We start from the raw sequence: 22659 nt of genomic DNA, 5'->3' as shown, positions 1-22659 counted from the left end.
ACATCCCCGTCTATACGTGATGGAAAAAGATCATCTTATGAAAATAAACTTTAAAGGGCGACAGTACAGGTGAAAACATTTCTGAGATTGTGGGCTATTTTGCTTCCAGAGTAGTAGAAAGAAAAGAAATCTAAAAGAAATATTTAGGAGATATTTAGGAAATGTATGCAAAAAGTGAATATTAATTAGGTAGGCATATGTCTTGTTTTAAAATGTTTCTCTTGTATTTGTCGTGTACGCTGAGTACAATGTAGGAGTGTTTATAGAAGGCTTTTCTTGTATGTCATTCATATTGTGATTTATTAACATTTTATCCCTGTAATAATCTTTAACCTGGCGTCATCAAAAGTGCGCAACTCAGCTCATATTTAATCATTTATCATTTTCATATATCAAAAATCTTGTGAAACTAAAAAAAATTCAACAACTTAATGTAAGTTATGAAATGATCCAAAGGCTGTATGATGCCACACCTCTAAATACACCCTTGTATTTGAAAATAAAGCTAATCAAACATGAGAAAATGTAAGTATTTATCAGGGACATTTATGAACTGCAGAATTTGTGTGCTGATGTCAGCAGGATGGTGTTTGCAGGATTGTCTCATGACAAACTACCACATTAATCACAATGAAGAAACACGCCATCCAGTGGTTTAATCTTAGAGGTGCACTATGTAGTAAAGAGAAAGATCTTCATTCAGTGATATGTTACGCCTCATAAAACTAGATAAACTCTTTAATTTCTTGACTAAATAAACAAGCTGATCTTGAAGGACATCACAATTTCATACTGTTTTACTTTGTTTACATTGTGATGGACCCTTTCAACTTTTCTATCTTCAAAAATAACTTACTCTGAGAACAGCTTGTTATCCAGTTATGGAAGAAATTAATGTTGTGTTATTAGCTCACTGATAAGTTTGAATGAGTTTGAATTTATTCTTCAAAAACTACCTTTAAGTTTAGGGACAACAATGGAGGTTTATGACATTAACAAATGATTTCTGTCAAACTTTGACTACTCAGACGGTGTGTTATCATACGTTCAATTCATTGTTTTGTTTGGTGTTTTCATGGCTTGATAAGAAACATATAGATCACCGGACTTATCCAAATCTGCGTCAGGTTGTTTAAACGCAGACACCAACGTGGACCTGCCAGACTTCTCATGACCTCTGGGAAGTCTGTTCTGCAACACTCACTCTAGGTGTAAATGTCATCCATGGCACGTTAGTTTTATTACTCAGCTGTTGGAGCGGGCAATGATTTGCGAGCACAAGTCAGATTCAGATTCAACACATTTGACGTTGGAAATGTTCATGCTGACAAAACGTAGCATTCTGCCTTCGAGTTTGTATTTCACTGGTCATATCGGTACACACAGACTCACCGTCACAGAACTGCACGGACACACACAGAGCACGGATTCATCCACAAAGCACTTTTGCCTCTGAGCAGAACAAAAGGCACAAAGTTTAGAGAGGGGAACATTTTTCGACGTTACATCCTTAAAAGACACCGAGGTGCAATAATTTACAACAGCGTCACTCATCCATCAGAGGGAGGTCAGCGTCAAAATATCATGTGTCCAAGTTTTTTTTCTTTTACAGTTCTATGAATATTGACAGAAAGAGAGGAGTGTGATCCATAAACAATCTCATTACATCTTGTTATAGCTGTGAAACTAATGCAGCTGTAAAAGCACAGAAATGTACAGATTAGCCCTTGAACACAAGATCAAATATCGATTGCAAGAGCTAAGATAGAAAACATTCACTAAACACTGATGCACACTAAGCAGTTTACATTTACCATCTGTGAAGTGTAAAATCTGTGAAATATTTTCTTTGTACTATAAATAAACTAAACTTTGACATGTGTAAGCCTACGATATATCCTTTATATACAGTGCAAGTGAGCAATAGAGTAAAGGTGGATTATACGAGGTTTAAAGGACAGGTTCAGAGGTTTCACCTGCCTGTGTTACATGTTACTAGTTCCTGTATTCATCCCTCCTGTACACATTAGCCCTGAAGAGACTCTTTCATATTGTGGCCCCAGTATGGGAGAGATTGGGGACCAAACCCATAGAATGTGTTACTTTAAAACTGCTTCAGTGTCTGGCAAAACAGATCTGTGTTGTACTGAGCAGTTTCCAGGTATGATTTTCTATGAAAAGGTTCCTACACCAATTTTTACACATTTAAGTGTCTACAGGTCTTGGGGAGTACTGCAGCATGTGTGTGGAAAAGTAGTATAAAGCCTGCTGTGGCTCCAGAAGAAGCTGCATGTAATCTGTTAAATAGATGATGTCATGTCAAGTTGCATTGTGGGTAATGTTGGCGGCAACTTTTGAAAAGCAGTCCACTGATTACTGTAACACTGTTAGACTCATCATTGACAGTTATAAACAAATAATCAAATTCAATACAGCAGGAAGCTTATTCTGCGCTTTTTTTGCTTCCTTTTCAAAAACAGGACGCTTACTTTACCCACAATGCAACTAAGCCACCGAGTGACATCACTGAAGACAATTTATCAGATTCCAGCAGCTTCCTCTACAGACACTAAAGGCTTTACACTACTTTTTCGTAGTACTCCCTAAGACCTGTGAACACACTTTAATGTGTAAAATTGGTGGAGTTATCCTTTAATGTGATCAGGGTGTTCCTGACAATAGAGCGCTGCTCTCAGGGAAACTCCCTCGAATAATTAAAGGTTCAAAGAATGTTACTGTTTGTGAATATTCTATTGAAAGCGTACTCCACCCATACTCCACCTGTAACATCTTTGGCACCTATGTAGGCCCCACCCATAATTGAACCACTGAGAGTTCAACTGGAGATTCAGGTGTGTCATGCTAGTAGCAGCTAATGTAGCCTGGAGCCACTAGCCTCAAGCAGAGATGATGAGCCACAAAGGACAAAATAAAACTTTTTTGTGCGCAGTAGTAATCTGAGAACCTGTCATCCTGACTGTGATGTGTACAACTAGTGGAGTTCCCCCTTTAAAATGGACTTGGACTTCTTTCATGCAATAACTTGGGACAGAGCTGGTACTAACAAATATTTTCACCGTTGTTTAATCTGCCGATTATTTTCTTGGTTAATCGATTAGTTGTTTTCTTTATAAAATGTCAGAAAGTGGTAAAAAGAAATGTTGATCAGACCCAAGATGACTTCTTGCTTTGTCCAAAACCAAAAAGATAATCGGTTTACTAAAGAAACCAGATTATATTCATATTTAATCAACTGGAATCAGAGAATTATGACCACTTAATTGATTATCTAAATAGTTTGTGATTAATTTGATAGCTCGCAATTAACAGTTGCAGCACTATCTAGAACAGCTGCATCAGCTCGGCTCATTTTCCGCCAACATTTTGTACTTCAACACAACAATCACATGCAGCACTTCATGCTGAAGATGACCATCGACGACATTATACATCAAGAAAATCCACGTGTGGGCAGAAGCAGCAGGTCTGCTCTGGCACTGCACTGGCGCATCAAGTCATTTTGTTGTTGACATTTTGGTTTTGTCCACACCAGTACAGCTTGTCCTCGCCTCTCCGCCTCCTCCTCCACTGGCACAGCAGAAGCATGCGGAAGGTCTTCTGAAAGGTCTTGTTGCAGAGGGCGTAGCACATGGGGTTGATGGTGCTGTTGACGTAGCACAGCCAGTAGCCCAGGTGCCACAGGGACGTGGGGATGCAGTCGACACAGAAAGTGGAGATGAGCACCATGATGTTGTAGGGCGTCCACGTGAGGATGAAGGCCAGCAGGATGGCACTGAGAGTCTGGGCTGCCTTCTTCTCCTTCACCAGCACGTTCCTCTTCCTCTTGGTGATCTGGTTCTTCAGGACGGGGTCCATGGGCTTGGAGGTGGTGGAGGAGGAGGAAGGGGAGGCGTTTTTGGCTGGCTGTTCTGCTTCGGGCGGGCATGGCGTTGCGATCGTAGGATTGCCATTTTTACCCTTCGAGCCAGGCTTGAACTTATACGAAATGTGCTTTTTACTGTTCTTCTTCTGAGGAGTGGCAAAGTACCGATCTTCCGTGTAATCTGCCACCTGTCCGTTCTTATTACTTTGTCCGCTACCTTGCTCTTTGAAAGATCCCTGCGGGGTATCTATTGAAACGTGATGCTCCTCCTCTTCAGATGAGGTGTAGCTGTTAAAGGAAGTTATCTGATCTGCCTTCACCCATGCATCATCTGATCTGGTGGTCGTTTTAGTGGCATTGCTTTGGTTCGATGAGGACCAGGAGGCCTGACTCTGGTCTCTCCTCTCTCTGGTGAAATGAAAGCACGAATGAATGATAGTTTTCTGCGGTTTAGTCCCCTCCAGAACATTCTGTGTCGCGAGCCCTTGCAGCTCTGCCAGATCTTTGGTCCTTTTCTGCGTCTCCTTGTAGATCCGACAGTACAGGATGGTCATGACGGAGACAGGGATGTAGAAAGCAGCAATGGCTGTCCCAAATGTGATCACAGGCTCTGTTAAAAACTGAATCTGGCACTCGCCAGGATCCACTTTTCGTTCTCCTACGAAGTACTGCCAGCACAGGATGGGTGGCGCCCAGAGGACAAAAGACACCAGCCATGCGAGGCCAATCATGATGGCCGCTCTCTTTGGGGTCCTTTTAGCCCTGTAAGTCAGCGGCCTTGTGATGGAGAAGTACCTGTCGAAGCTGATGACAAGCAAGTTCATAACTGAAGCATTGCTGGCTACATAATCCACCGCAAGCCAGAGATCGCATGCAAGATTTCCCAAGGACCAGTAACCCATCAGGATGTAGGTAGTGTATAAGTTCATGGACAACACTCCTATAATGAGATCAGCAAAAGCCAAACTCAGTAGGTAGTAGTTGTTCACAGTCTTCAGCTGGCTGTTGACTTTGAAGGACAGCAACACCAGAACGTTACCAACAATAGTGATCAGGCTGACAATGGCGGACACCGTGGCGATGGTTATAGCCTCCAAAAGGCTGTGGGGCGCTGCCAGGGCGAGTGACGCGTTGGGAAAAGTGCCGTTCGGAGGATCGACACTCATGGTGCTGTGTTATCGGTGTTACTGCTCACAGGTCAAAGATGGATGGTCTCTTGTTGCTCCATTAGGTTTCCTGAAATAAAAAGAAAAATATTTATGAGACACATTTGCACACAGTTATTTTTTGTCAAATTCATCAAAGTCATCAGAATGAACTCTCTTAGGTATATCCTCCCATTTTCAAGGGGTCTGAAAAAAATGCTACCATATATACACTAATATCAGTGTAGCAGTAGTAGTAGTAGTAATATTTAGTTTATCTAAATGTGTTTAAGTCTTCAATCAATATGTTTGAAAGCAAATGAAAAAAGCTGTCTTGGAAATGAATCCACTTTATTTGAGAAAATTGCTAAAAAATATGGTACAAGAAGAAGAACATGAGGAGGATTAATCCCTTTATTGGGAAATTCAGTTTCACAAACACAGGCACAGGATATGCATTAATGCAGGGAAAGTTCTCTAAAGATGTGAATGAACAAATACATATAAATGTGCTGAATTTTTGAAATTTTTACATGATTTGCAAATTTGTGTTTGAATCAAAATGAAATTCCTCAAAACAGTATTATTTTTAGATGTATTGATTCATTTTGAACATATAGATCTTAACATCTATTTTGTAAGTAGCTCTGCATTTGTTTTTGTTTTTTTCCCTAATTTTAAATATATTTATTTATTGTAATTACATACTTATATTCCTAACGGAATAGACCCTTGATGTATTGTCCTGTGCTTTAGGCCTTATTACATATCTTGAATTGTTATGTTATAATTTGCTTTCCCATTAAAAATAACTTTAAAAATGTTCACAGGTAAGTGTGAAAATAATTTGTTTTCAAATGGGACCCGGAACTATCGGACGCCATTTTGTTGTAGGACACCATTCAATGGTGCGCTCATTCCGTTCGACTGTTTGGTGCCACATGCTCAGCTGTCCTGCCACGGTAAACAGCAATGGAGGGCAGACCGTACAGAGGCAGAGGAGGCAGCTGGAAAAGAGGCGGCCGGGGTGGAAATGACAGCGACAGTCATGGCGGTGAACACCGCGGCAGAGGCAGAGGCGGCCACCACCGCGGCCGGGGGAAGAGAGACCACTACCGCGGGCGTGGACGCGGGGGAGGCGCCCATGCAGGAGAGTTCTACCACCGGGTAAAGACAGCATGATGGGATCTGGGTCCCACAGGCGGCCCCGTTATCCCGCTCTGCCAAGCCGCATTAAAATAAACGTGTCCAGCAGTCCTTTTGTACCGGCGTCACTAAGAAAGCGTACTAGTAATTTTTGGACGATGATGTTAAACTTGGTAGAACTCACTCTTTAATTCGGCGTGATTAGAGCAGCTTTCCATGTAGCTGACAGCACCACAATACTCGATAGAAACTGTCAGTGAGCTTTGTTACAAGCAGAGCCTGATGTGACGGGTTCACACAGCACAGATAGCCACAGTGCCGTGACACTGGTTGACTGCTGTGGGTTTGTCTCTGCATCATCACATTCACACTTCTCCTCTATACATGCGTAATGCACATATAATGAGACTCTGTCAGTATGTGAAGAGCTCAACTGTGTTCCCACCCAAAGTACCCATTTTCCAAGAAGTTAAAAAGTTCCTTGTCATCTGCATTTCCCTGTCTGAAGACCCCTGATGATTATTGATGTCTGTTCTTACACATCATTTCTGACCAAGCATGGAACATAATGAGAGTATCAAGTCATGATTATTCTGGCCAAAATGATTGTGATCCATGATATTATCCCCAAGATTGTAAAGAAGAAAATGCTAAAAACTTAACATAAAGTGGCACTAAAACATGGTCAGGAAACACTTTACCTTACATCTTTTTAAGAAAGAAATATTTTGGTTGCATCTCAGATACAACACATTGTTAGTCAAGATGTTTAAACAGAAATGAGGTTACAGTGGGATTGTACATCAGAAAAGCTTTTTAAGTCACTCCTGTAATTATATAATGGGTATCTTGATTTATGAAATTGAAAATGATAAACTGATAAACCAGAGTGTTTGGTCTGATGAGAGTGTCTGAGTGTCTGCGATAAAATCTTTTATTGTCCCACTTGCAATTATAGATTGTTTGACCTGCACTTTATCATCGCTCCAGCTGTTATAGGCTTTCTTCTATGACTCCATGTTGATGTGTCGAAGTACAACGAACAAAAAACCCAACTGGTTTATGGCTGCAAATTTTTTTAAATGGTGGCTGAAATAAGTACAGAAATCAGAAATGTTCAGCGCTGCTCGTCTCACACCAAAGTTCCTGTCCTTGCACAAAGTACTACCTCCTGATTAGGGACTGAAGTCCGCAGAATGTAATTTCGACCCTGGACCCCGTGCTGAAAATGCACTTGACTCCCTGAAAAGGTTCCCAGTCCCTCTGTGGAAATGCGGCTTTGGACCGATAGAAGGATGAAGCCTTTTTTTTTCTGGTGTATCATCATCGGGAATACGCTTGGAATGTTTTCCACGGCACTGTAACACTATCACCGTATGATCTGGGCCTCGGATATGACACTAATTCAGCTTAATTTCCACTGGGATTTTCAGTCAGTAGATGTTCGCTCCACGTTAACTACAGAATAAGAAGGGAAACAATAGGGGCTCTTTGATTGCAATCATAGGAATCTCCTTTGGTACTTCGGGGCTCCTTGATTGCAATCATACAAATCTCCTTTGGTGCATCCGTGGCTACCATGGGGTTCTTTGACTATGTTGTGTTTGTGAGTTATGACAAGGGACCAGAAAAAAAAACCTTGTCCTTCTGACTGACGCGTCTCCTGTCGCACATTTCCATGGCAACATTGTTCAATGTTTGTGCAGCTTTTGTGAAGAAATCTGTGACTCAGACGAATTTAATGAGTTCAGCTTTGGCACAAACGTCAGCTCTTCGTCATACAGTGTGACATGCCACTTAACTCTTTTGTTATGCTTAGCAACCAATCATGAATAAAAGCTACATGTTAATGGTCAGTTGAGGGGTCCTTGGTAATCAATTGTGGAAATGAAGAAAAGATATCTCGAGTTTTTTCCCATAAATCTACTGATTCTGTATCTGTGATCTAAAACCAGCTGAATGATACCAATATATTTAATGTTAAAATACGGTTTGTTCCTGCAAACATTTCACATTTCACATGTGCTGTAATGATGGAACAGTTGGTGCACAACAAACAATTCCAGGACAGATTTTTTGAACAGTCGTGTTCTTCACCTCTTCATATGATCTGCTGTTATACATCTTTTAAAGTGATGTCATCAGGAAAAAGGTAGAAAAGGAGATGGGGAAAAAAAAACCTGCACAGTATCTCAAAAGGACTATAGAGGACTGTGTGTGATTATTTTCATCATCCATTAATCTGCTGATTAATTCCTAAATTATTATTAGTTGCTTTATAAAATGACTGTCTCAGTTTTCCAGAGCTATAGTGGACATCTTTTAAGGGTACAATATGCAAATGTTTTTATTGAAAACATTCCGAAATTAAGAAAATATCACAGGAGTTGAAGAAATAGTTTTTGCTTTAACGTATCTGCAATTTTGTCTGCCACTGGACACCAACTCTTCTGGGAAAATGAAGGCTTACTGGCGATCCAGTCAGCCTTGCAGCCTGGCGCCATTTCTATCTGCTTTCATGTCTCCATATTGAATGAATAATTAAACTAAATGTTTTGTCCTGTTTTCTCGCTAGTAGCTAATCTGATGAAAATGGAAAGTGACTTGTCTTTGCAACAGTAATGATGCTAACAGTAATACCACATGAATACGCTAGCGGTGTGTTCCCACTTTAAGGGTTTGGAAACAGCAAATTCTCATGGAAAAGTTAACATACCTATTATTTGATTATCAAAATAGTTGCCAAGTGTCTTTCTATACCAACATCTTGTTTCAGATTGGAAATTGTTGAATAATGGATGGATTTTCAAAATACAGCTTCTTTCTGTCTTAAAGTATTTAGTTTTGTTTTGTGTTGTTTCACTTGTGCTTCGCTTACTGAAGCTCCAAGTAAATTGATTAAATTGGCATGGCAGAGTAAAGCGGATTAAAGCTAAAGGCCTCAGTACACAAAAAAATAAAGTGTTTATTGGACCGTCTAAAAGCGTCTGAAACCCCCTGAGGGAAATCAGAATAGGCAGCGTTTGAACTTTTATCTCAGGCATTCTATTTATCCTTCACACAGCTAGATGCCACAAATGCCTTTGAGGAGGGGCTGTCCGAAATCGCGCACGCATTTGTACGATACGTTATGTCTCGCCTCTCTGTCTCTGCAGTATTTGCAATTGAAACAAGTCTAAAGACTTTAAAGGATGTGTTGACCTCAACTTCATCATGATTCTACTCAGTGAGGCTGAAGCTTGGGTGAACTGATCCTTTAACCTTTAGTCATGATGTGACAACTTCACATGATCTAGTTTGTTTTGAAGCATACTGAGACCTTGAAACTATGAACTCAGCGTGTGACATATGAAAACCACTCCTTGTATCACTTTAATAAATCAAACATTCATCATTGTGCTCTGTTTTAGGATCGAGATGAAGGGGACAACTTTCAGGAGGAAGACGAAAGGGTGGAGGTGTTCTCCAGGAGGAAACTGGAGTCAAACTGGGACCGCTATGCGGAGTCAGAGAGGCAGGAGCCTGATGATGACACACCTTCTCAGAGAGGAACAGACTACCACGTCCTGCTGGAGTCAGCAGGTAAGGTCTGGTCTTGAAACGTTTCAGGAGGTTGTGTTTGTTTTGCCAGTCGAGCCTGTAGTGCTCAGTCGGCCTGTAGCAGGAGAGACAAGTCAGGCATCTCATCTTCCCAAAACCACTTGAAGTACTCTTATGATGCTTAGTTTTTTGGGCTTTGATTTGTGTACTTAAATGGAGAATTATGTAAATCAGCACGGTCATTCGACAACATCCTCGTGGGAAAATGTCAAACCAGTAGGCGGTTGAATTTTTGGATGTCTTCAGTCAGTTTCTGGGAATTGAAAGAGTAAGCACGAGACAAAGAAATAAAGCCAGTTTCCTCCACCATCTGGCTTCAGCTTGCCTGATAAAATGTTGGCTCGTGTTACCAGTAATGATGACACCATTGCTTGATTAGAGGAACAGTACAAAGGGATTATACCTTTGAGTCGATTTTTAAATGTGTGCCTTTCTGGTATATGACATGGAAATACTCCCCTCAGTCTAATCATATTGTTGTGATTTGTTCTCTGTATCTTAGTTAGTTAGAAAATAATTTCCTGTTGTCTTGCTTGTGGACACTGCTCTCAGCCTCAGGCTGCATTGTTTCCTGATTTTCGGAAGTCTCATACTGTTGATATTCGTGTCCCCAATGAAAAAAGTAAACAAGGTCAGTGCTATGTTTTTAGAGCAGAGAGAGATTTATTCATATAACAACCTCAGTGTGAGATCATTACATATTGCTCATATAAGTCAAAAAGTAGCTAATGTTTTAATATATCTTAACACATTATGTAAATGATTGTCAACAGGAATAAAGGTGTAAAAGCTTGTTTTTTTCCCATTTAATCTCCAAAAATACTGAATTAATAAGTAACTTTCAGGACCATAAAAAATGTTGAGTGGCACTTGACAGATATTTGGGTCCATGGGCAAAAAAGTAGCATGTTGGTGTCCCGGACTTGTGTCTTTCTATCAATTGTTTAAGAGTAACTTCTTGCTAGATTTAGATGGAGGAAAATCATAGCTTTACTGGCCTGTATGGGTTAAACGGTATAGACCAGGATACTGTGCAGGATTTTTAACAAACGCAGGGGACTATATATGATTGAAAAAGGAGAGTGGCAGTGTTTCAGGGATAGGAACCATGTCGATAAGACATTCAGAGCCTCAGCAATGTCAAAAAAGTGCAGATCACTGGATTTTATTGATGACTTTGTCTTACTTCTATTTGGGGGTCATCATACTCATAGCTGTGGACTTACATTTCCCGCTATTTGGGGTGAGTTGGCCGAGGGCTACCACTTGAGCCCCAGCTTTTAGCCTCTGTTTTATTTTGCAAATTTTCCCACTTTAAAGTATGCCATATTATCTATTAGCCATTGGATTTTAAGATGTATCCACATATGAACTGAACTTTTGCAAAATTGCTTAGTTATGAAAGAAAACCTAAAAGTGTGATGATTCTTTAAGGGAGTTATATAATATATATGTATGTGTGTGTGTGTATAGATAGATAGATAGATAGATAGATAGATAGATAGAGCAGGAAATGTGTATGTTTGAGAGGCTGAAAAGCAATGATCAGTGAATGAAAACAGTTGTTATAAGGAACAGTGTAGGTTATTTATTACACTGCAGTCATAATGGCAGCAATGCTGAAACATCTTGATGAAAAAGGACAAATCTTGTGTCACGTAATGATCCCTTTCAGTCTTGACATATGACTACAGATAGTAGTATGTCACTATACAAATGTGTGTTGTTGTGGTTTAAAAGTTTTGAAATGCTGGTTTTTGTCTCATTGTGTCGGCTCATTTGAATTTTATAAATCAACAGGATGTGATCTGGGTATTAAGATACCATTATTTAAACGAGGGTCACCCCAACACGTTAGCCTTGTTGTAATTAACCAACATTAACCTGTGATTCTGTGTTTTAGTGATGTGATTTGGTTTCAGTTTTCCCAACAATGGCATATAAATGAACTGAAAAGTATGTAAATTAGGTCTTTTTTTTCATCATCCATTTATTTTTTTGGTAAATTGGTTCTTTTTAAAAGGTTGTTGTGGGCTGTAGTTTTTTATATTTTCATAATGGTTTAAACCTGCAATTTGAATATTTTAATATGTGGTATCGGACCGATGATGACTATGTTTAATGTGGTCGCTCACAGTTGCATACATATTGAGAATTATCAGCTGACGCTGCAGTTGCCGCCAGCCCTGTGGTGTATTTAAGTGTTCTTCTGCTCTTTGTTGTTTACTGTTTTGGTTCAGTCTCACAGCTCTCGGCAGGGTTATTTTCAGCTGCAACTAGCAGCCATGGAGAAACTTCAACAACCTACCCATCCAACACTAAACAGCCAAAGTTAGTGACCATCTGATAAAAATAGTGACGCATTTAGCACCTCAACAGCCAGATATTTCCCTCAGTAGCTGCAAAGTTGGAACCAATGTTGGACTTGCGTTCAGCAGGTGGCCATTAAGAACAATTTGAACTGAATGCTCATGTTGCTCTACACTGAATTACTAACATGTTTGCCATTTCCACTTCATAAGGTGATAATATGTGGCTGTTGTGTTTACAGCTTATCATGTCGCCTCCAAGTGGCAAAAACAACAGTTAAGTCCAGACTCAGCAGGCAAAAATCGTATTTTTTTTTAATGCACTAGATGGGATTTTGGGCTGTTTCGCTCCCAGAACACACAAATGAATTGTCTAAATGTAACTTATCAACAGGAGAAGCATCATGGTGAGATCTTTACATTTAAAAACAACTGATAAATGTGTTTGATTCTCCAGTATGTGACAATATGAAAAACTTTTTTAGAGATTATAATTCAGAAAAAGACTGAAACTCTAAAATATCATGCTCCCATTACATCTCTTCTTCACAAGTGTTTGATAACTACATTTGATGAATCACAGCAAAATGTTTCTATATAGTAGTAGTAGTTTTTTCGGTTTGTGTGTTTTTAAAGCTATTAATCTGTAGTGTCAGTTTTGTCTAATAAATATATGGCATTTTACAAACATATCTTTAAAGTCCTTTTTCCTCCTTAAAATCAGTTGCTTTTTTATACTGTGAGACAGAAACTTCCACTTGAGTAGTTCTTACATATGCCAAACTTACCAATTTTATTCACATCTATAATCTGTAGATTTTTACAAGGAGGCTTGTTCATCTGTGTTTCAGAGTCTGAGTTATGTTGTACAGAGTCTGCCTCCTCAATCTTTAGCCCTTTGCTGCATGTCATCCCCCTTCTCTATCATCCCATTTCTTGTCACCGCTCTAAACTGTCCTATCAAGTAAAACCAGTGACTGGCAAAAACTGTGTTATCATAAAAATGCAAAACTTTAGACTCTAATATGCTGACAAAAATGAATCAAGAAATCATAACTTGGCTTTATCCAATGTTGAGATTTCTGTTCTTGAAATGTGTAAAAATAAGCATATTTTTAATTAGATTATACCTAATTTGTATATTCAAACATACAATTTCAGAAAGCAATTGTCTTAATGTAATTAAGCAACTGGGGAAGTTTCATTGTGATATCTGTTCATTAAATGTTTTACCCCATTCACCTGAAATGTCTTGCAGGAGGTTTGAGTGCATAGAAACATAACACAATTCTAAGAGGATCTACTTTAAAATGTCTGGCATTGCAATCAAAACATTTACAAGATACTGAGAAGTCAACTTGAATATCAGTAATTAGCAACTTATGTCTTCAAACATCAGTTTTATGGGAACCCACACTTGTCAGGCTCTATTTGGTACAAAACTCAAATTTGTTGAATTCAATATGCTTCATACTTCATACTTCCTGAGCAAGAACTTGATGTTATTCTGCATGAAGTCTGATCAGATTTCTTTGACTGGTGTGGCTTGATGAGGTTTTAGCTAAATGTCAAGGAGCTGATCTTCACAATCTGTGCAGGTCTTTGGCTTGCTTGTGTTTTTGGGGGAAGTTATGATGCCATTTTAACACACGATGAGTGTGAGAAGCTGCTGACTGTTTTTATAGGGTTTTTTGTGTTTTTTTTTTTTCCCCTCACACCATTAGAGTGCCAGGGAGTGTTGCAGTGGCGTGTCTCTCTTCTCTTGTAGTGTAAATGCCAAAGGTTCTCCTGTGAGTTGTTTGACTCTCTGTGTTTTGCCCACATTGTCAGATTAGTCATGCCGTGCACTAAGAGGCTGCCGCTCTCTAGAGGATACTTAATTGTACGTGGGAGTCGATGCTTTCAAGAGTAGTTTTTTTCTGGCCAATTAAGGTAGCCGTGAATTCAGGAATCCGCCACAGAAACCTCCCTTATTGTATTATAGAATACTTCTTATTGTGGGGCTTATATCACCATCACTTTTTGTATCCAAGGTGTTGAAGTGTCGGGGTATTCAGTTTGTTTTGTTTGATTGGACAGGATGTGCAGGTCACAAGTATGTGCCGATGTTATGTATTTCAGGCTAGAAATGGCCTAGAGCAGCAATTCTTAGGGGATTTAGAATATGAGAGCAGAGCGTTGAAGAGCAGAGCTATACCTACAGTGTTGGAGGCGTTAGACGTGAGTGAGACTATGGGCTAATTTCACAACATTTTAATTAGAGGTACAGTGCTTTACCTGTGACACAAATTCATCATCAAACTACAAGGGTGCTGTCTGTCATAAGGAGTCACTTTATCTGATAATGCTGCTGTTCACCGTTGTTGCAGCTGAGCACATACGAGCAACCTAAAACAAGACTGTTTAAATATATATCTGAGTGGGCTGGGATTGTTTTGTTTCTGACATTAAGGGGCAGAAAGGATTGAAGTTTTGTTAAAGTGAGACCATCTAACTTTAGAAAGAGAATCTTTACAGCTGAAACCAGTCAATTAATTGATTGACAGACAGTTAATAACCTCTCATCTTTGTTTTCCATGATATTAAACTGAATATATTTATGTCCTGGACTGTTATCAGATCAAACAAGGATAAACAAAGTTAGGTTTAAAGCAAGCACCTATTTTATTGTTAAGATGCAAAATAGTCTAGAATCTCAGGTTCCATTTACTGACTAAAATCCAGGATTTCATTTCATAATGTTACTTACAACACCTTACAATAAGTGTATTCACTCTGGTCTTACTAATATTGTCAAAAAATATTAAAGAAATGTCATGGATCCCACATATTTAAAGACCATATGTTACCTCACTGAAAATAAGATGTCATTTGGTGGGCTCTTTCTGGATGACAAAAAAGTTTCAATTCATAATCAGTACAACACACACTCGCTCAGTTTATTATACTGGGAGCATATGCTGGAACTCTGAGAACACAAAATTGCAGTTTATTGACATTATTGACTGTTGTTGTCACTTTACTATGAATAAACATTTAACATGGCCATATTGTGACAGATACAACTAACAATTATTTTTGTTGTTGATCATCTGTGGACTATTTTTCCAGATTAATCGAATGAGTGTTTGGTCTACAAAATGGCGTTAAGTGTTGAGACCTCTTGATAGGTGTTTTCCAAAGATGCAGATGATGTCCTCAAAAGTCATGTTTCAACATGTTCTAATATCTTTACGGCTGAGTAGATCAATTTCCAGTCACTTCAAAAATGACTAATATCACCGTTCCCAAAAGGGCATGACCGCTGTAGTGTTCCAGCGACCGGGGTACTTGACCTTTGTGGTATGGTCTTTGATCAGGTTTAGACACTCAGACTACTTTGTTAGGTTTAGGAAACATTGTGGTTTGACTAAAACTACCAATGTTACTAATCTAACTTCAGTTACAAAGGAAATTATTTTATGTACATTGCTTTAGTTGCATAATGTATATGACATAACTTTGAAGTGGTGGGTATGTTAAAATAACCCACTGTTGGCTTACAGGTTCTCACTGGATACAAACAACAGTCTGCTGGTTGAAAGTCTTGTGCTCATTTGACCACACATCCTTCCCTGAGCTCCTCCCTATGTATCACTTTTTATCACTTTGGCTAAATTCCCCCTTTGCTGCTGCAATGATTACAACACCACTGGAGGTCGCTGCCTCAAAACAAATGTAAATATAGGTCATGATAGGTATGTGTTTATGCTACTCTTTCAATTCTGGTTGCAGTTGGGTCAGATTTGGCACAATTTATTGCTGTAGCACATAACAGGCACATGTTCTTATTACTGCACCAATAGAGCTGATTTGTTCAGGGTATCTGGTTCTGGCATAGGGCTGGAAATAAAGCTGAAAAAAAAGTCACTATCATTAGCTTCTCTTTTTGCCCAGGAGAGGTAAAATACACCTGTCAACATCTTGAACAGTTGCCTTGGTCAAGACTTCTGAATCAATGCCTGCATCTCTGATTTTGTCCAGCCTGTAAAGTGTGAAAACAAAGTGTAAAATTAGAGAGGGGAGATTATCTACTGTGACACAGAGAATATCTTCAAGTTCCCTTTTGACTGGCAAGAGCTACTGTTTCTTCACAACTCCAGTGCCAGGCGTAACAGATGGAGAGAGGCAGTGATTTTTTTTTGGCTCAGCAGTTGGCCAGGAATAATTATAAACAAAGCTGTTAATCATCTAAAAATCACGATTTCATGCTCAACACTTACATTTAAAAATTGGGATTCTAATATAATCATAAATGTTAGGATATGAGCCAACATATACTGTGAGTCAAATCAACTAAGTTCTATAAAGTTCCATAAAAACGATGTAGAATGATCAAAAGAATATATAGACCAGGTAGTTACTGGAGTTTGAGGTGAAAGATTGTTTTATCAACATTTGAAATCATATAAATGTTAATGGGCAGAAATCAAACATGAGTAAATGTGTATTTCTGTTGTATGTATACTTGCATCTCAGTACATATGTTATATTTAGATACTATCTCATAACTTTTTCCTTGTACATTCTGCTGCTGTAGCCTTATACTAAATATTGATGGAAAGTAACTTTGAATACAATTTTGAGGTACGTTTGATGCTACAAAATAATTCTACTCTGTAATTGTACTTTTACTCTGCTACATATATTTGACAATTTAAGTTAAGAATGTGGATTAATGAAGATACATTTTTTTCCTTTTTGGAATAATCCCTCAAATGTTGTTATCAAACACTGGATGGATACATATGTAATCAAGGCTGGAGACTTTACAGTTTGACAATAAACATTATTGTATGAAACAACATCAGTGCAGTGAAACGGCAAACTTAACTGGGAAATTACTCCGGGGCGAAATTCACAACCTACCCCACAGCTTTATAAAGTACCTTTACCAGCTGCAACATTGAATACATTGACTCACTTTATTAATCCGTCAATAATCAAACCGTCAAACGATACAATATTCTGAAAAGGGACATTCTAATAATGACAGCTCTTGTGGAAATTTAGGTATATTCTGGTGATATAATAAATAGTAAAATAGAAATAATAAAAATTATGGTAGTAGTTATGTAGTTTTACTTCACTACAGTATTGCTTCACTATAGTATTTGACTATTTCCTCTTTTAAATCGATCAAGATTTATTTGCTGCTGCAGGTGATCTCTACATGTATGAATGCACAAAATCTTCCATTATCGATGAGTTTGATGAGACTTTAAGCAAATTTGCCTCACCATGATAATCTATAATATATAATTAAGTCACGGGGACATACAGTGGCAGATTTTCTATTTGCAAAAGCTCTATTGAAAGCTCTACTGTACTCAGTGTGATTGGGAAAAATGCAGCCTGACAGGGAAATTATGTAAACAGACTTGTTTGATTTGAATTGAAGGTCATGTTGATTTCTGTTGTTTTTCGGCCCCGTGGATGGCTATTATGTAGCACCACTGCTTGTCCAAACATCCCAAGTGCTTTTAGCATTCATGTGTTTTGATTGACTGTGATTACACCTTTTTATTATAACATTCAGTGCTTAGAATTCACCGTGTCAGGAGGTGAGGATGCTGGCAAACCTTATTTCATGACGTCTGTGCTGAAGTTGCTCTTCATGATGAAAACCTTGGCGCTTTTGATACCTGAAATATTTTCAGGTTAGAAGCAGCTTTTGTGCAGATAGATTTTTTATCGCCTTGAGAATTTGAGAGTCACAAAGCAGAGAGAAAACTTTGGTGAATGGCGGCTATATTGATAGAATTAAAACACATGGCGCTATAAAGCCTTACTGAATTAATTGCTCGTTGACTGTTTTGTAACCCGGAGGCTTTTTCATTTTGCCTCGTCTCATTCCTCGCATTGCTGGGGGTTGATTGTGCCGTTGCTATGGGTGGTGCAGTCCTCTTGTTCTGTGCGTTTGTGTGTGTTTGTGTGTGTCAGTGTGCCTGTATGACTTGAGGGAATTGCTGGCCAGTTATTTACATCCTAACACGGTCATCTATCTGTACACATTAACGCAGGGATCAATCCTCCTCCCCCGCAGCCGTAGTTTACCAGGGCTGCTAATGGGCACCTATCAAGGCTCAATCATAATGAGACAAAAGGAAATCACATTAGAGCTTCAGTGATTCAGCTAACTAGATTGACAAACACAAGGACGTTTTCTTAACTGAGATGAATAGTCTCAATCATGGCATTAATTTATATGTTCCGGTGTCGTTATGGATACTTGATTAGACATCTATTGTGGACTGGAGGGGACTGGCGTCAAAGCAGAGGAATGAGGTTGGTTATGTACTGTCTGCTGGGGTAAAATAGGAAACAAAACATCACAGGTGCTCGGTTCATTGCCCTGCGATTGCTGAATTTGATTAAGCCAGTGGAGGATGTTATGTGAGGCCAAATAAAGAAGCAGGAAGATTATAGACATTTTGCTGAGATCATCCCTCAGAACGGTCTACCCACGTTCATTCTTAAATACCTGTTACATTGCTTGAATGTCAGTATGTTAATGTGAACATACAAGGTCACATTCTAGGGCTATATTCATTACCCCTTAAACTGCAGTGTGCCTTCTCAATTACCGGTAACCAGTTAATCGCTTGAGTTTATGAAATGTCAGGAAATCATAAAAGATGCCCAGAGCCAACCTAAGCGAACCTCACCGGTATTCGACTTTTGGGGCCAATGCCAATACGGATATTAGGACATAAAAAAATTCTGAAAATTCTGATATCTGGATACAGCATTGGCGATGGCATTCATTCCATGAAAGCTGCTCAGTGGCGCATGAAGCCAATAAAGCTTGACTTCCTGGGTACAAAAATACCCTGTCTCACATTGTGTTGCTCATTGAGTGTCTGCACAAGAGATTTCCATCGACCAAAATGGCTGACTTGGGCTTCACGCCTGGCTAATATGAACGGATATTAAATGATTTATTCTTGTGGCTCTTCTCGACTTTCCAAATGTTATTGGACCTAATGGCTCAAATTGTGAAAGTGAAACAAAGTCATTTTGCGGAGGTTGTGGGGGAAAAAAAAGATAGGTTAGGGTTATATGTATAAATATAAAATTCCAATTTGATAATATCAGTCAATCTACATAAACAATAGAGAAAAGAATCACATTGTGCCTGAAATATGTTGCTTACGTGTAGAAAATTAATGACTGCAACTGACAATTATCTCCATTATTGATTATACTGCTGTTTTTTTCCTCGATTTAACAGTTAACTGATTAATTGAGAATGATTTAGCTAACAGTAAAATATGCTAGTCATAGTTTCCCAGAGCTGGAATTGACCATTATACATTTCTCACCATTATGTTTTCAACTGTGTCCAGTTGGTTGTTGGTTGGTTGGTTGGTTGGTTGGCTGGTTTGCGAGCAGGATTCCACAAAAAATTGCTTAAAAGATTTCCACGAAACTTGGATGGAAGATGGGTCTCGGTCCAGAATAGATCCTGTTAACTTTTGGTGTGGATCCAGATTTTGAGTTAATTTCTCAGGGAATAATGCATGGATCTTGATTTAAAAAAGCATATTTTGGTGGCTGGTATCTGTGAGTGAGTACTATTTGATGCAGATCAAATAAAAGCAGATTAACTAGCCGATTTTAATTGGTTTTATTTTTATAAAGGTTGACCGTAATAAAGGGTGGTGGGCAGAGGTATGCTCTCTAAGTGCCATGCTAGTTTAGTAACTAAAAAAAATTGTTCTGGAATTAATTAATGAAGTAACTTACCAGCATTTTTTTGGATGGTTTCAGCTTCTCAAATGTGAATATTTCTGTCTTGGACAATTTTCAATTTTCTGTTGTTTTACACTGTCGATCAAATGACTGATTGACAAGCAAACCAAGCGATAGTTTTAAGTTTTTGCAGAAGAACAGCAAATCTTTTCATTTGAACAATTATATTTTTGGCATTGTCTCTTGCAATATTAACCAAATGAATATTCACCCATCAATTTTCTGGCCACTTGTTGCTTGTTGGTTCAGCCTTAGTTCAGTTTTAAAACTTATTTGCATGAAGCTCATCGTGTTATGTCTCGCAGCATACAGTCCTACAATCATTGGGATGCCAGTCATGTGACTTCATCCCCATGGTTTTTAATGATGCCTTAAATCAAATCATCTTACTCCATGTACCTCCCACTTTCCTGAGTAAAACACACACATACACACAGAGCACTGTTACACACCTATAACCAAACTTATTGAGATATATTTGAAGCTTCAGGATCAATTTTATGACCTTTTCTGGGTCTCAAAAGGCAACTCTTTTAAATCCACGTTGTACAGCGTGTTCGGCAGAGCTTCTAGTCTGAGCTATAAAAGCACTGCTGACAACTGATGAACCCCAGCACTTGTTCCAGGGTTCATTTGATACAGTAACTCGGGCTGCGCAAACTATTCAGTAATAAAAAATTTATAATGTTAGAATTTATTATACGCATTTGCTGGTTTTACAGAGTTGACAGCTGCTCCCGTGGACTGTTCAATTCCCTGCACATCAAACAGAATACATACTCACCCTGTTTGGCTCAGACAAAACACAATCCTCCAGCATTAAAGGGGTGTTTGGCAGGTCTTTGATATGCCGTTTTTTCCTTTATTCCTGCTTCAGTATGGCTGAGTTTTGTCAGTTTCTCCTCCCTGTGTCTTTCTCAGCTCCGACCGTCTTCCCTCTCACAGCGTTTCCTTCACACCTTCCCTCACTGGCTCACTCTTCCCCTCCCCTGCTCCCTCTCGCTGACTTTTTTCCCTCTGTGCTCCTCTCTCCAACGAGGTGAAAAACACACTTGTCAAATACAGGTAGGTCATCACACCGTCTCTCATCCTCACCAGTTGCTAAGTACGAGGTGCTTTGATGCGAACAAGTTTTTCCAGCATCGTCGTGTAGTGCCGTATAGCTCCTGAACAGTCGGATCTCTTTCTGAGATGGTGAATGCAACAGCTGTTCAGTGTCAATGTCCATGTGACAGAGCAGTTGAGGTGCCTTGTTGGACCTGTTCAGACCTTTTTCATAGAAGAGTGAATTACTGGAAATGGCTCCTGGTCCTCAGAACTGCTAATCAAGAGAAGGACTCATGATCTTTTGCTCTGAAGATAATCTTGTGAGCTTGACAAATTCAGAAGAATCATTGAAAGCGGCAAAATTTGCAATTCCTCGCTCTTTCTGCAAAGTTTGAGTAACTCCACTGGCAAGGAAAGATGAGTAAAGCTTCTTCAATCCTCAAGGCTGCACGGAGAGAAACACTTTTTGCTTCCTACCAGGCTTCTGTTTGCTGCCTCTGATAGAGCTGTTCCGATGCACACTGCTCTTCCTCACCAGCACGCAGATTTCAACCGTGAGCCACTGTTAGGAGAAATTCCCACATGGCTGGACGCCTCATCCTGCACAGAGCACTGAGCAACATGTAGGAGAAGGGAGGACAAGGTGAGGAGGTGGAGGAGTAGGATGAAGCAGAGAAGGAGGAGGAGCCGGAGGAGGAGCCGGTGTGGGTGTCAGCAGCAGTTCAGACGGGGCCGACTGTTTGCCTTTGCATCTGCAGCTGTATGTCTTCATCAGAGAGGAAATGTATTCATGCAACTGCTGGCTCTTCAAACAGCCTCATACATCCCACTTCATGGTGACTTGGTTAATCCCTGATGTGTCTGACCGTGTGCCCTCTTTAAAGCAGGGTGAGTGGATGTGGAAGCAGTCGTGGTGATTGGCATAGTCTTTAAATGCAGGCTTTCTGATTGTTTTGGTTTGACTGTTCAGAGAAGCCTCTTTCTGTAGATTTGCAGTCTATAACTATAGAGGGACCACACAACTGTTTTCCTTGATACAGCTGATTCTGAAACTGGAGTTAAAAAAATCTGAAAGGCAGTCTGGTAAAACATAAACACAACAAATTAAAAAGCAAGAAATCTGTTGGTCCCTCTGTATGTTTTTCACGTATCTCGAGGGCAGTTTATCTGATCTACGTCACACTTGGGATGTTTGTTGCTGATGACCCAAGGAAGTGCAATTTCGAATTTGGTGTAATTTGAACGCAGGACACGTTCAATATTAATAAATCTCGATCAAACACCAAACACTGCTTTATGCAGTGGCAGGGGTGTGGCTTCACCTGAGCTAACACGTGATTCCTCTCACATGATCTCAGGGGAAGCAGATGTAAACTAAATAGAGGATGAGCATGAAGCAACAACTTGCTGTAATAACGTGTTGCAGTGAGAAAAAACAAAAGCAGGAGGTTAAATGAGTCTGGATGAGTGGGCAGACATGGTCAATGCGAGTTTTCTATTCCTCTGCGAGTTTTGTTCTTCTGCGAGAACTGGAGGTGAGATTTTAGGTTTCTGCCAACAGTAATTTGTGAGCTAATGTTAGCCTCAAGAGCTAAATTGTTTATTGTTGCTTGGCAGCACCGTCATTAGGCCTGGATGATGACTCTATGAGCAGTTCAGGAGGTTTAAGACTGGATCTGTAAACCTCTCGTATTACCAGATAATCTGGTCCGAAATTGCATGTTGTGAATGGGCA

At 39.4% G+C, this 22659-nt stretch overlaps 2 protein-coding genes across 2 annotated transcripts in view; one reads left to right on the top strand and one right to left on the bottom strand.

The window, feature by feature from the left end:
* Positions 1-1231: 1231 nt before the first annotated feature.
* On the bottom strand, positions 1232-21769 carry chrm5b (cholinergic receptor, muscarinic 5b). Its single transcript, XM_037087437.1, has 2 exons — positions 20662-21769; positions 1232-5119 (listed from the first exon to the last, which is right to left on the bottom strand). Exon 2 carries the CDS (start codon positions 5047-5049, stop codon positions 3511-3513), a length of 1539 nt encoding a protein of 512 aa, XP_036943332.1. The 5' UTR covers positions 5050-5119; positions 20662-21769; the 3' UTR covers positions 1232-3510.
* aven (apoptosis, caspase activation inhibitor) overlaps positions 5917-22659 on the top strand; it is a 39526-nt gene continuing 22783 nt past the window's right edge. Inside the window, exons 1-2 of the mRNA XM_037087438.1 lie at positions 5917-6195; positions 9585-9756. Coding sequence (XP_036943333.1) covers positions 6001-6195; positions 9585-9756 — 367 coding nt within the window. The 5' untranslated portion in view covers positions 5917-6000. The remainder of the gene's footprint in view (positions 6196-9584; positions 9757-22659) is intronic.

This window comes from Acanthopagrus latus, chromosome 22 (genome assembly GCF_904848185.1).
Source record: "Acanthopagrus latus isolate v.2019 chromosome 22, fAcaLat1.1, whole genome shotgun sequence".
Classification (NCBI taxonomy): Eukaryota; Metazoa; Chordata; class Actinopteri; order Spariformes; family Sparidae; genus Acanthopagrus; species Acanthopagrus latus.
The sequence above is the reverse complement of the archived record's forward strand: the minus strand, read 5'-3'. Positions and strand labels throughout refer to the sequence as shown.

Bases quoted from the DNA above. Each gene is read 5' to 3' on its own strand.
- chrm5b (XM_037087437.1), bottom strand. From the start codon at position 5,049: ATGAGTGTCGATCCTCCGAACGGCACTTTTCCCAACGCGTCACTCGCC.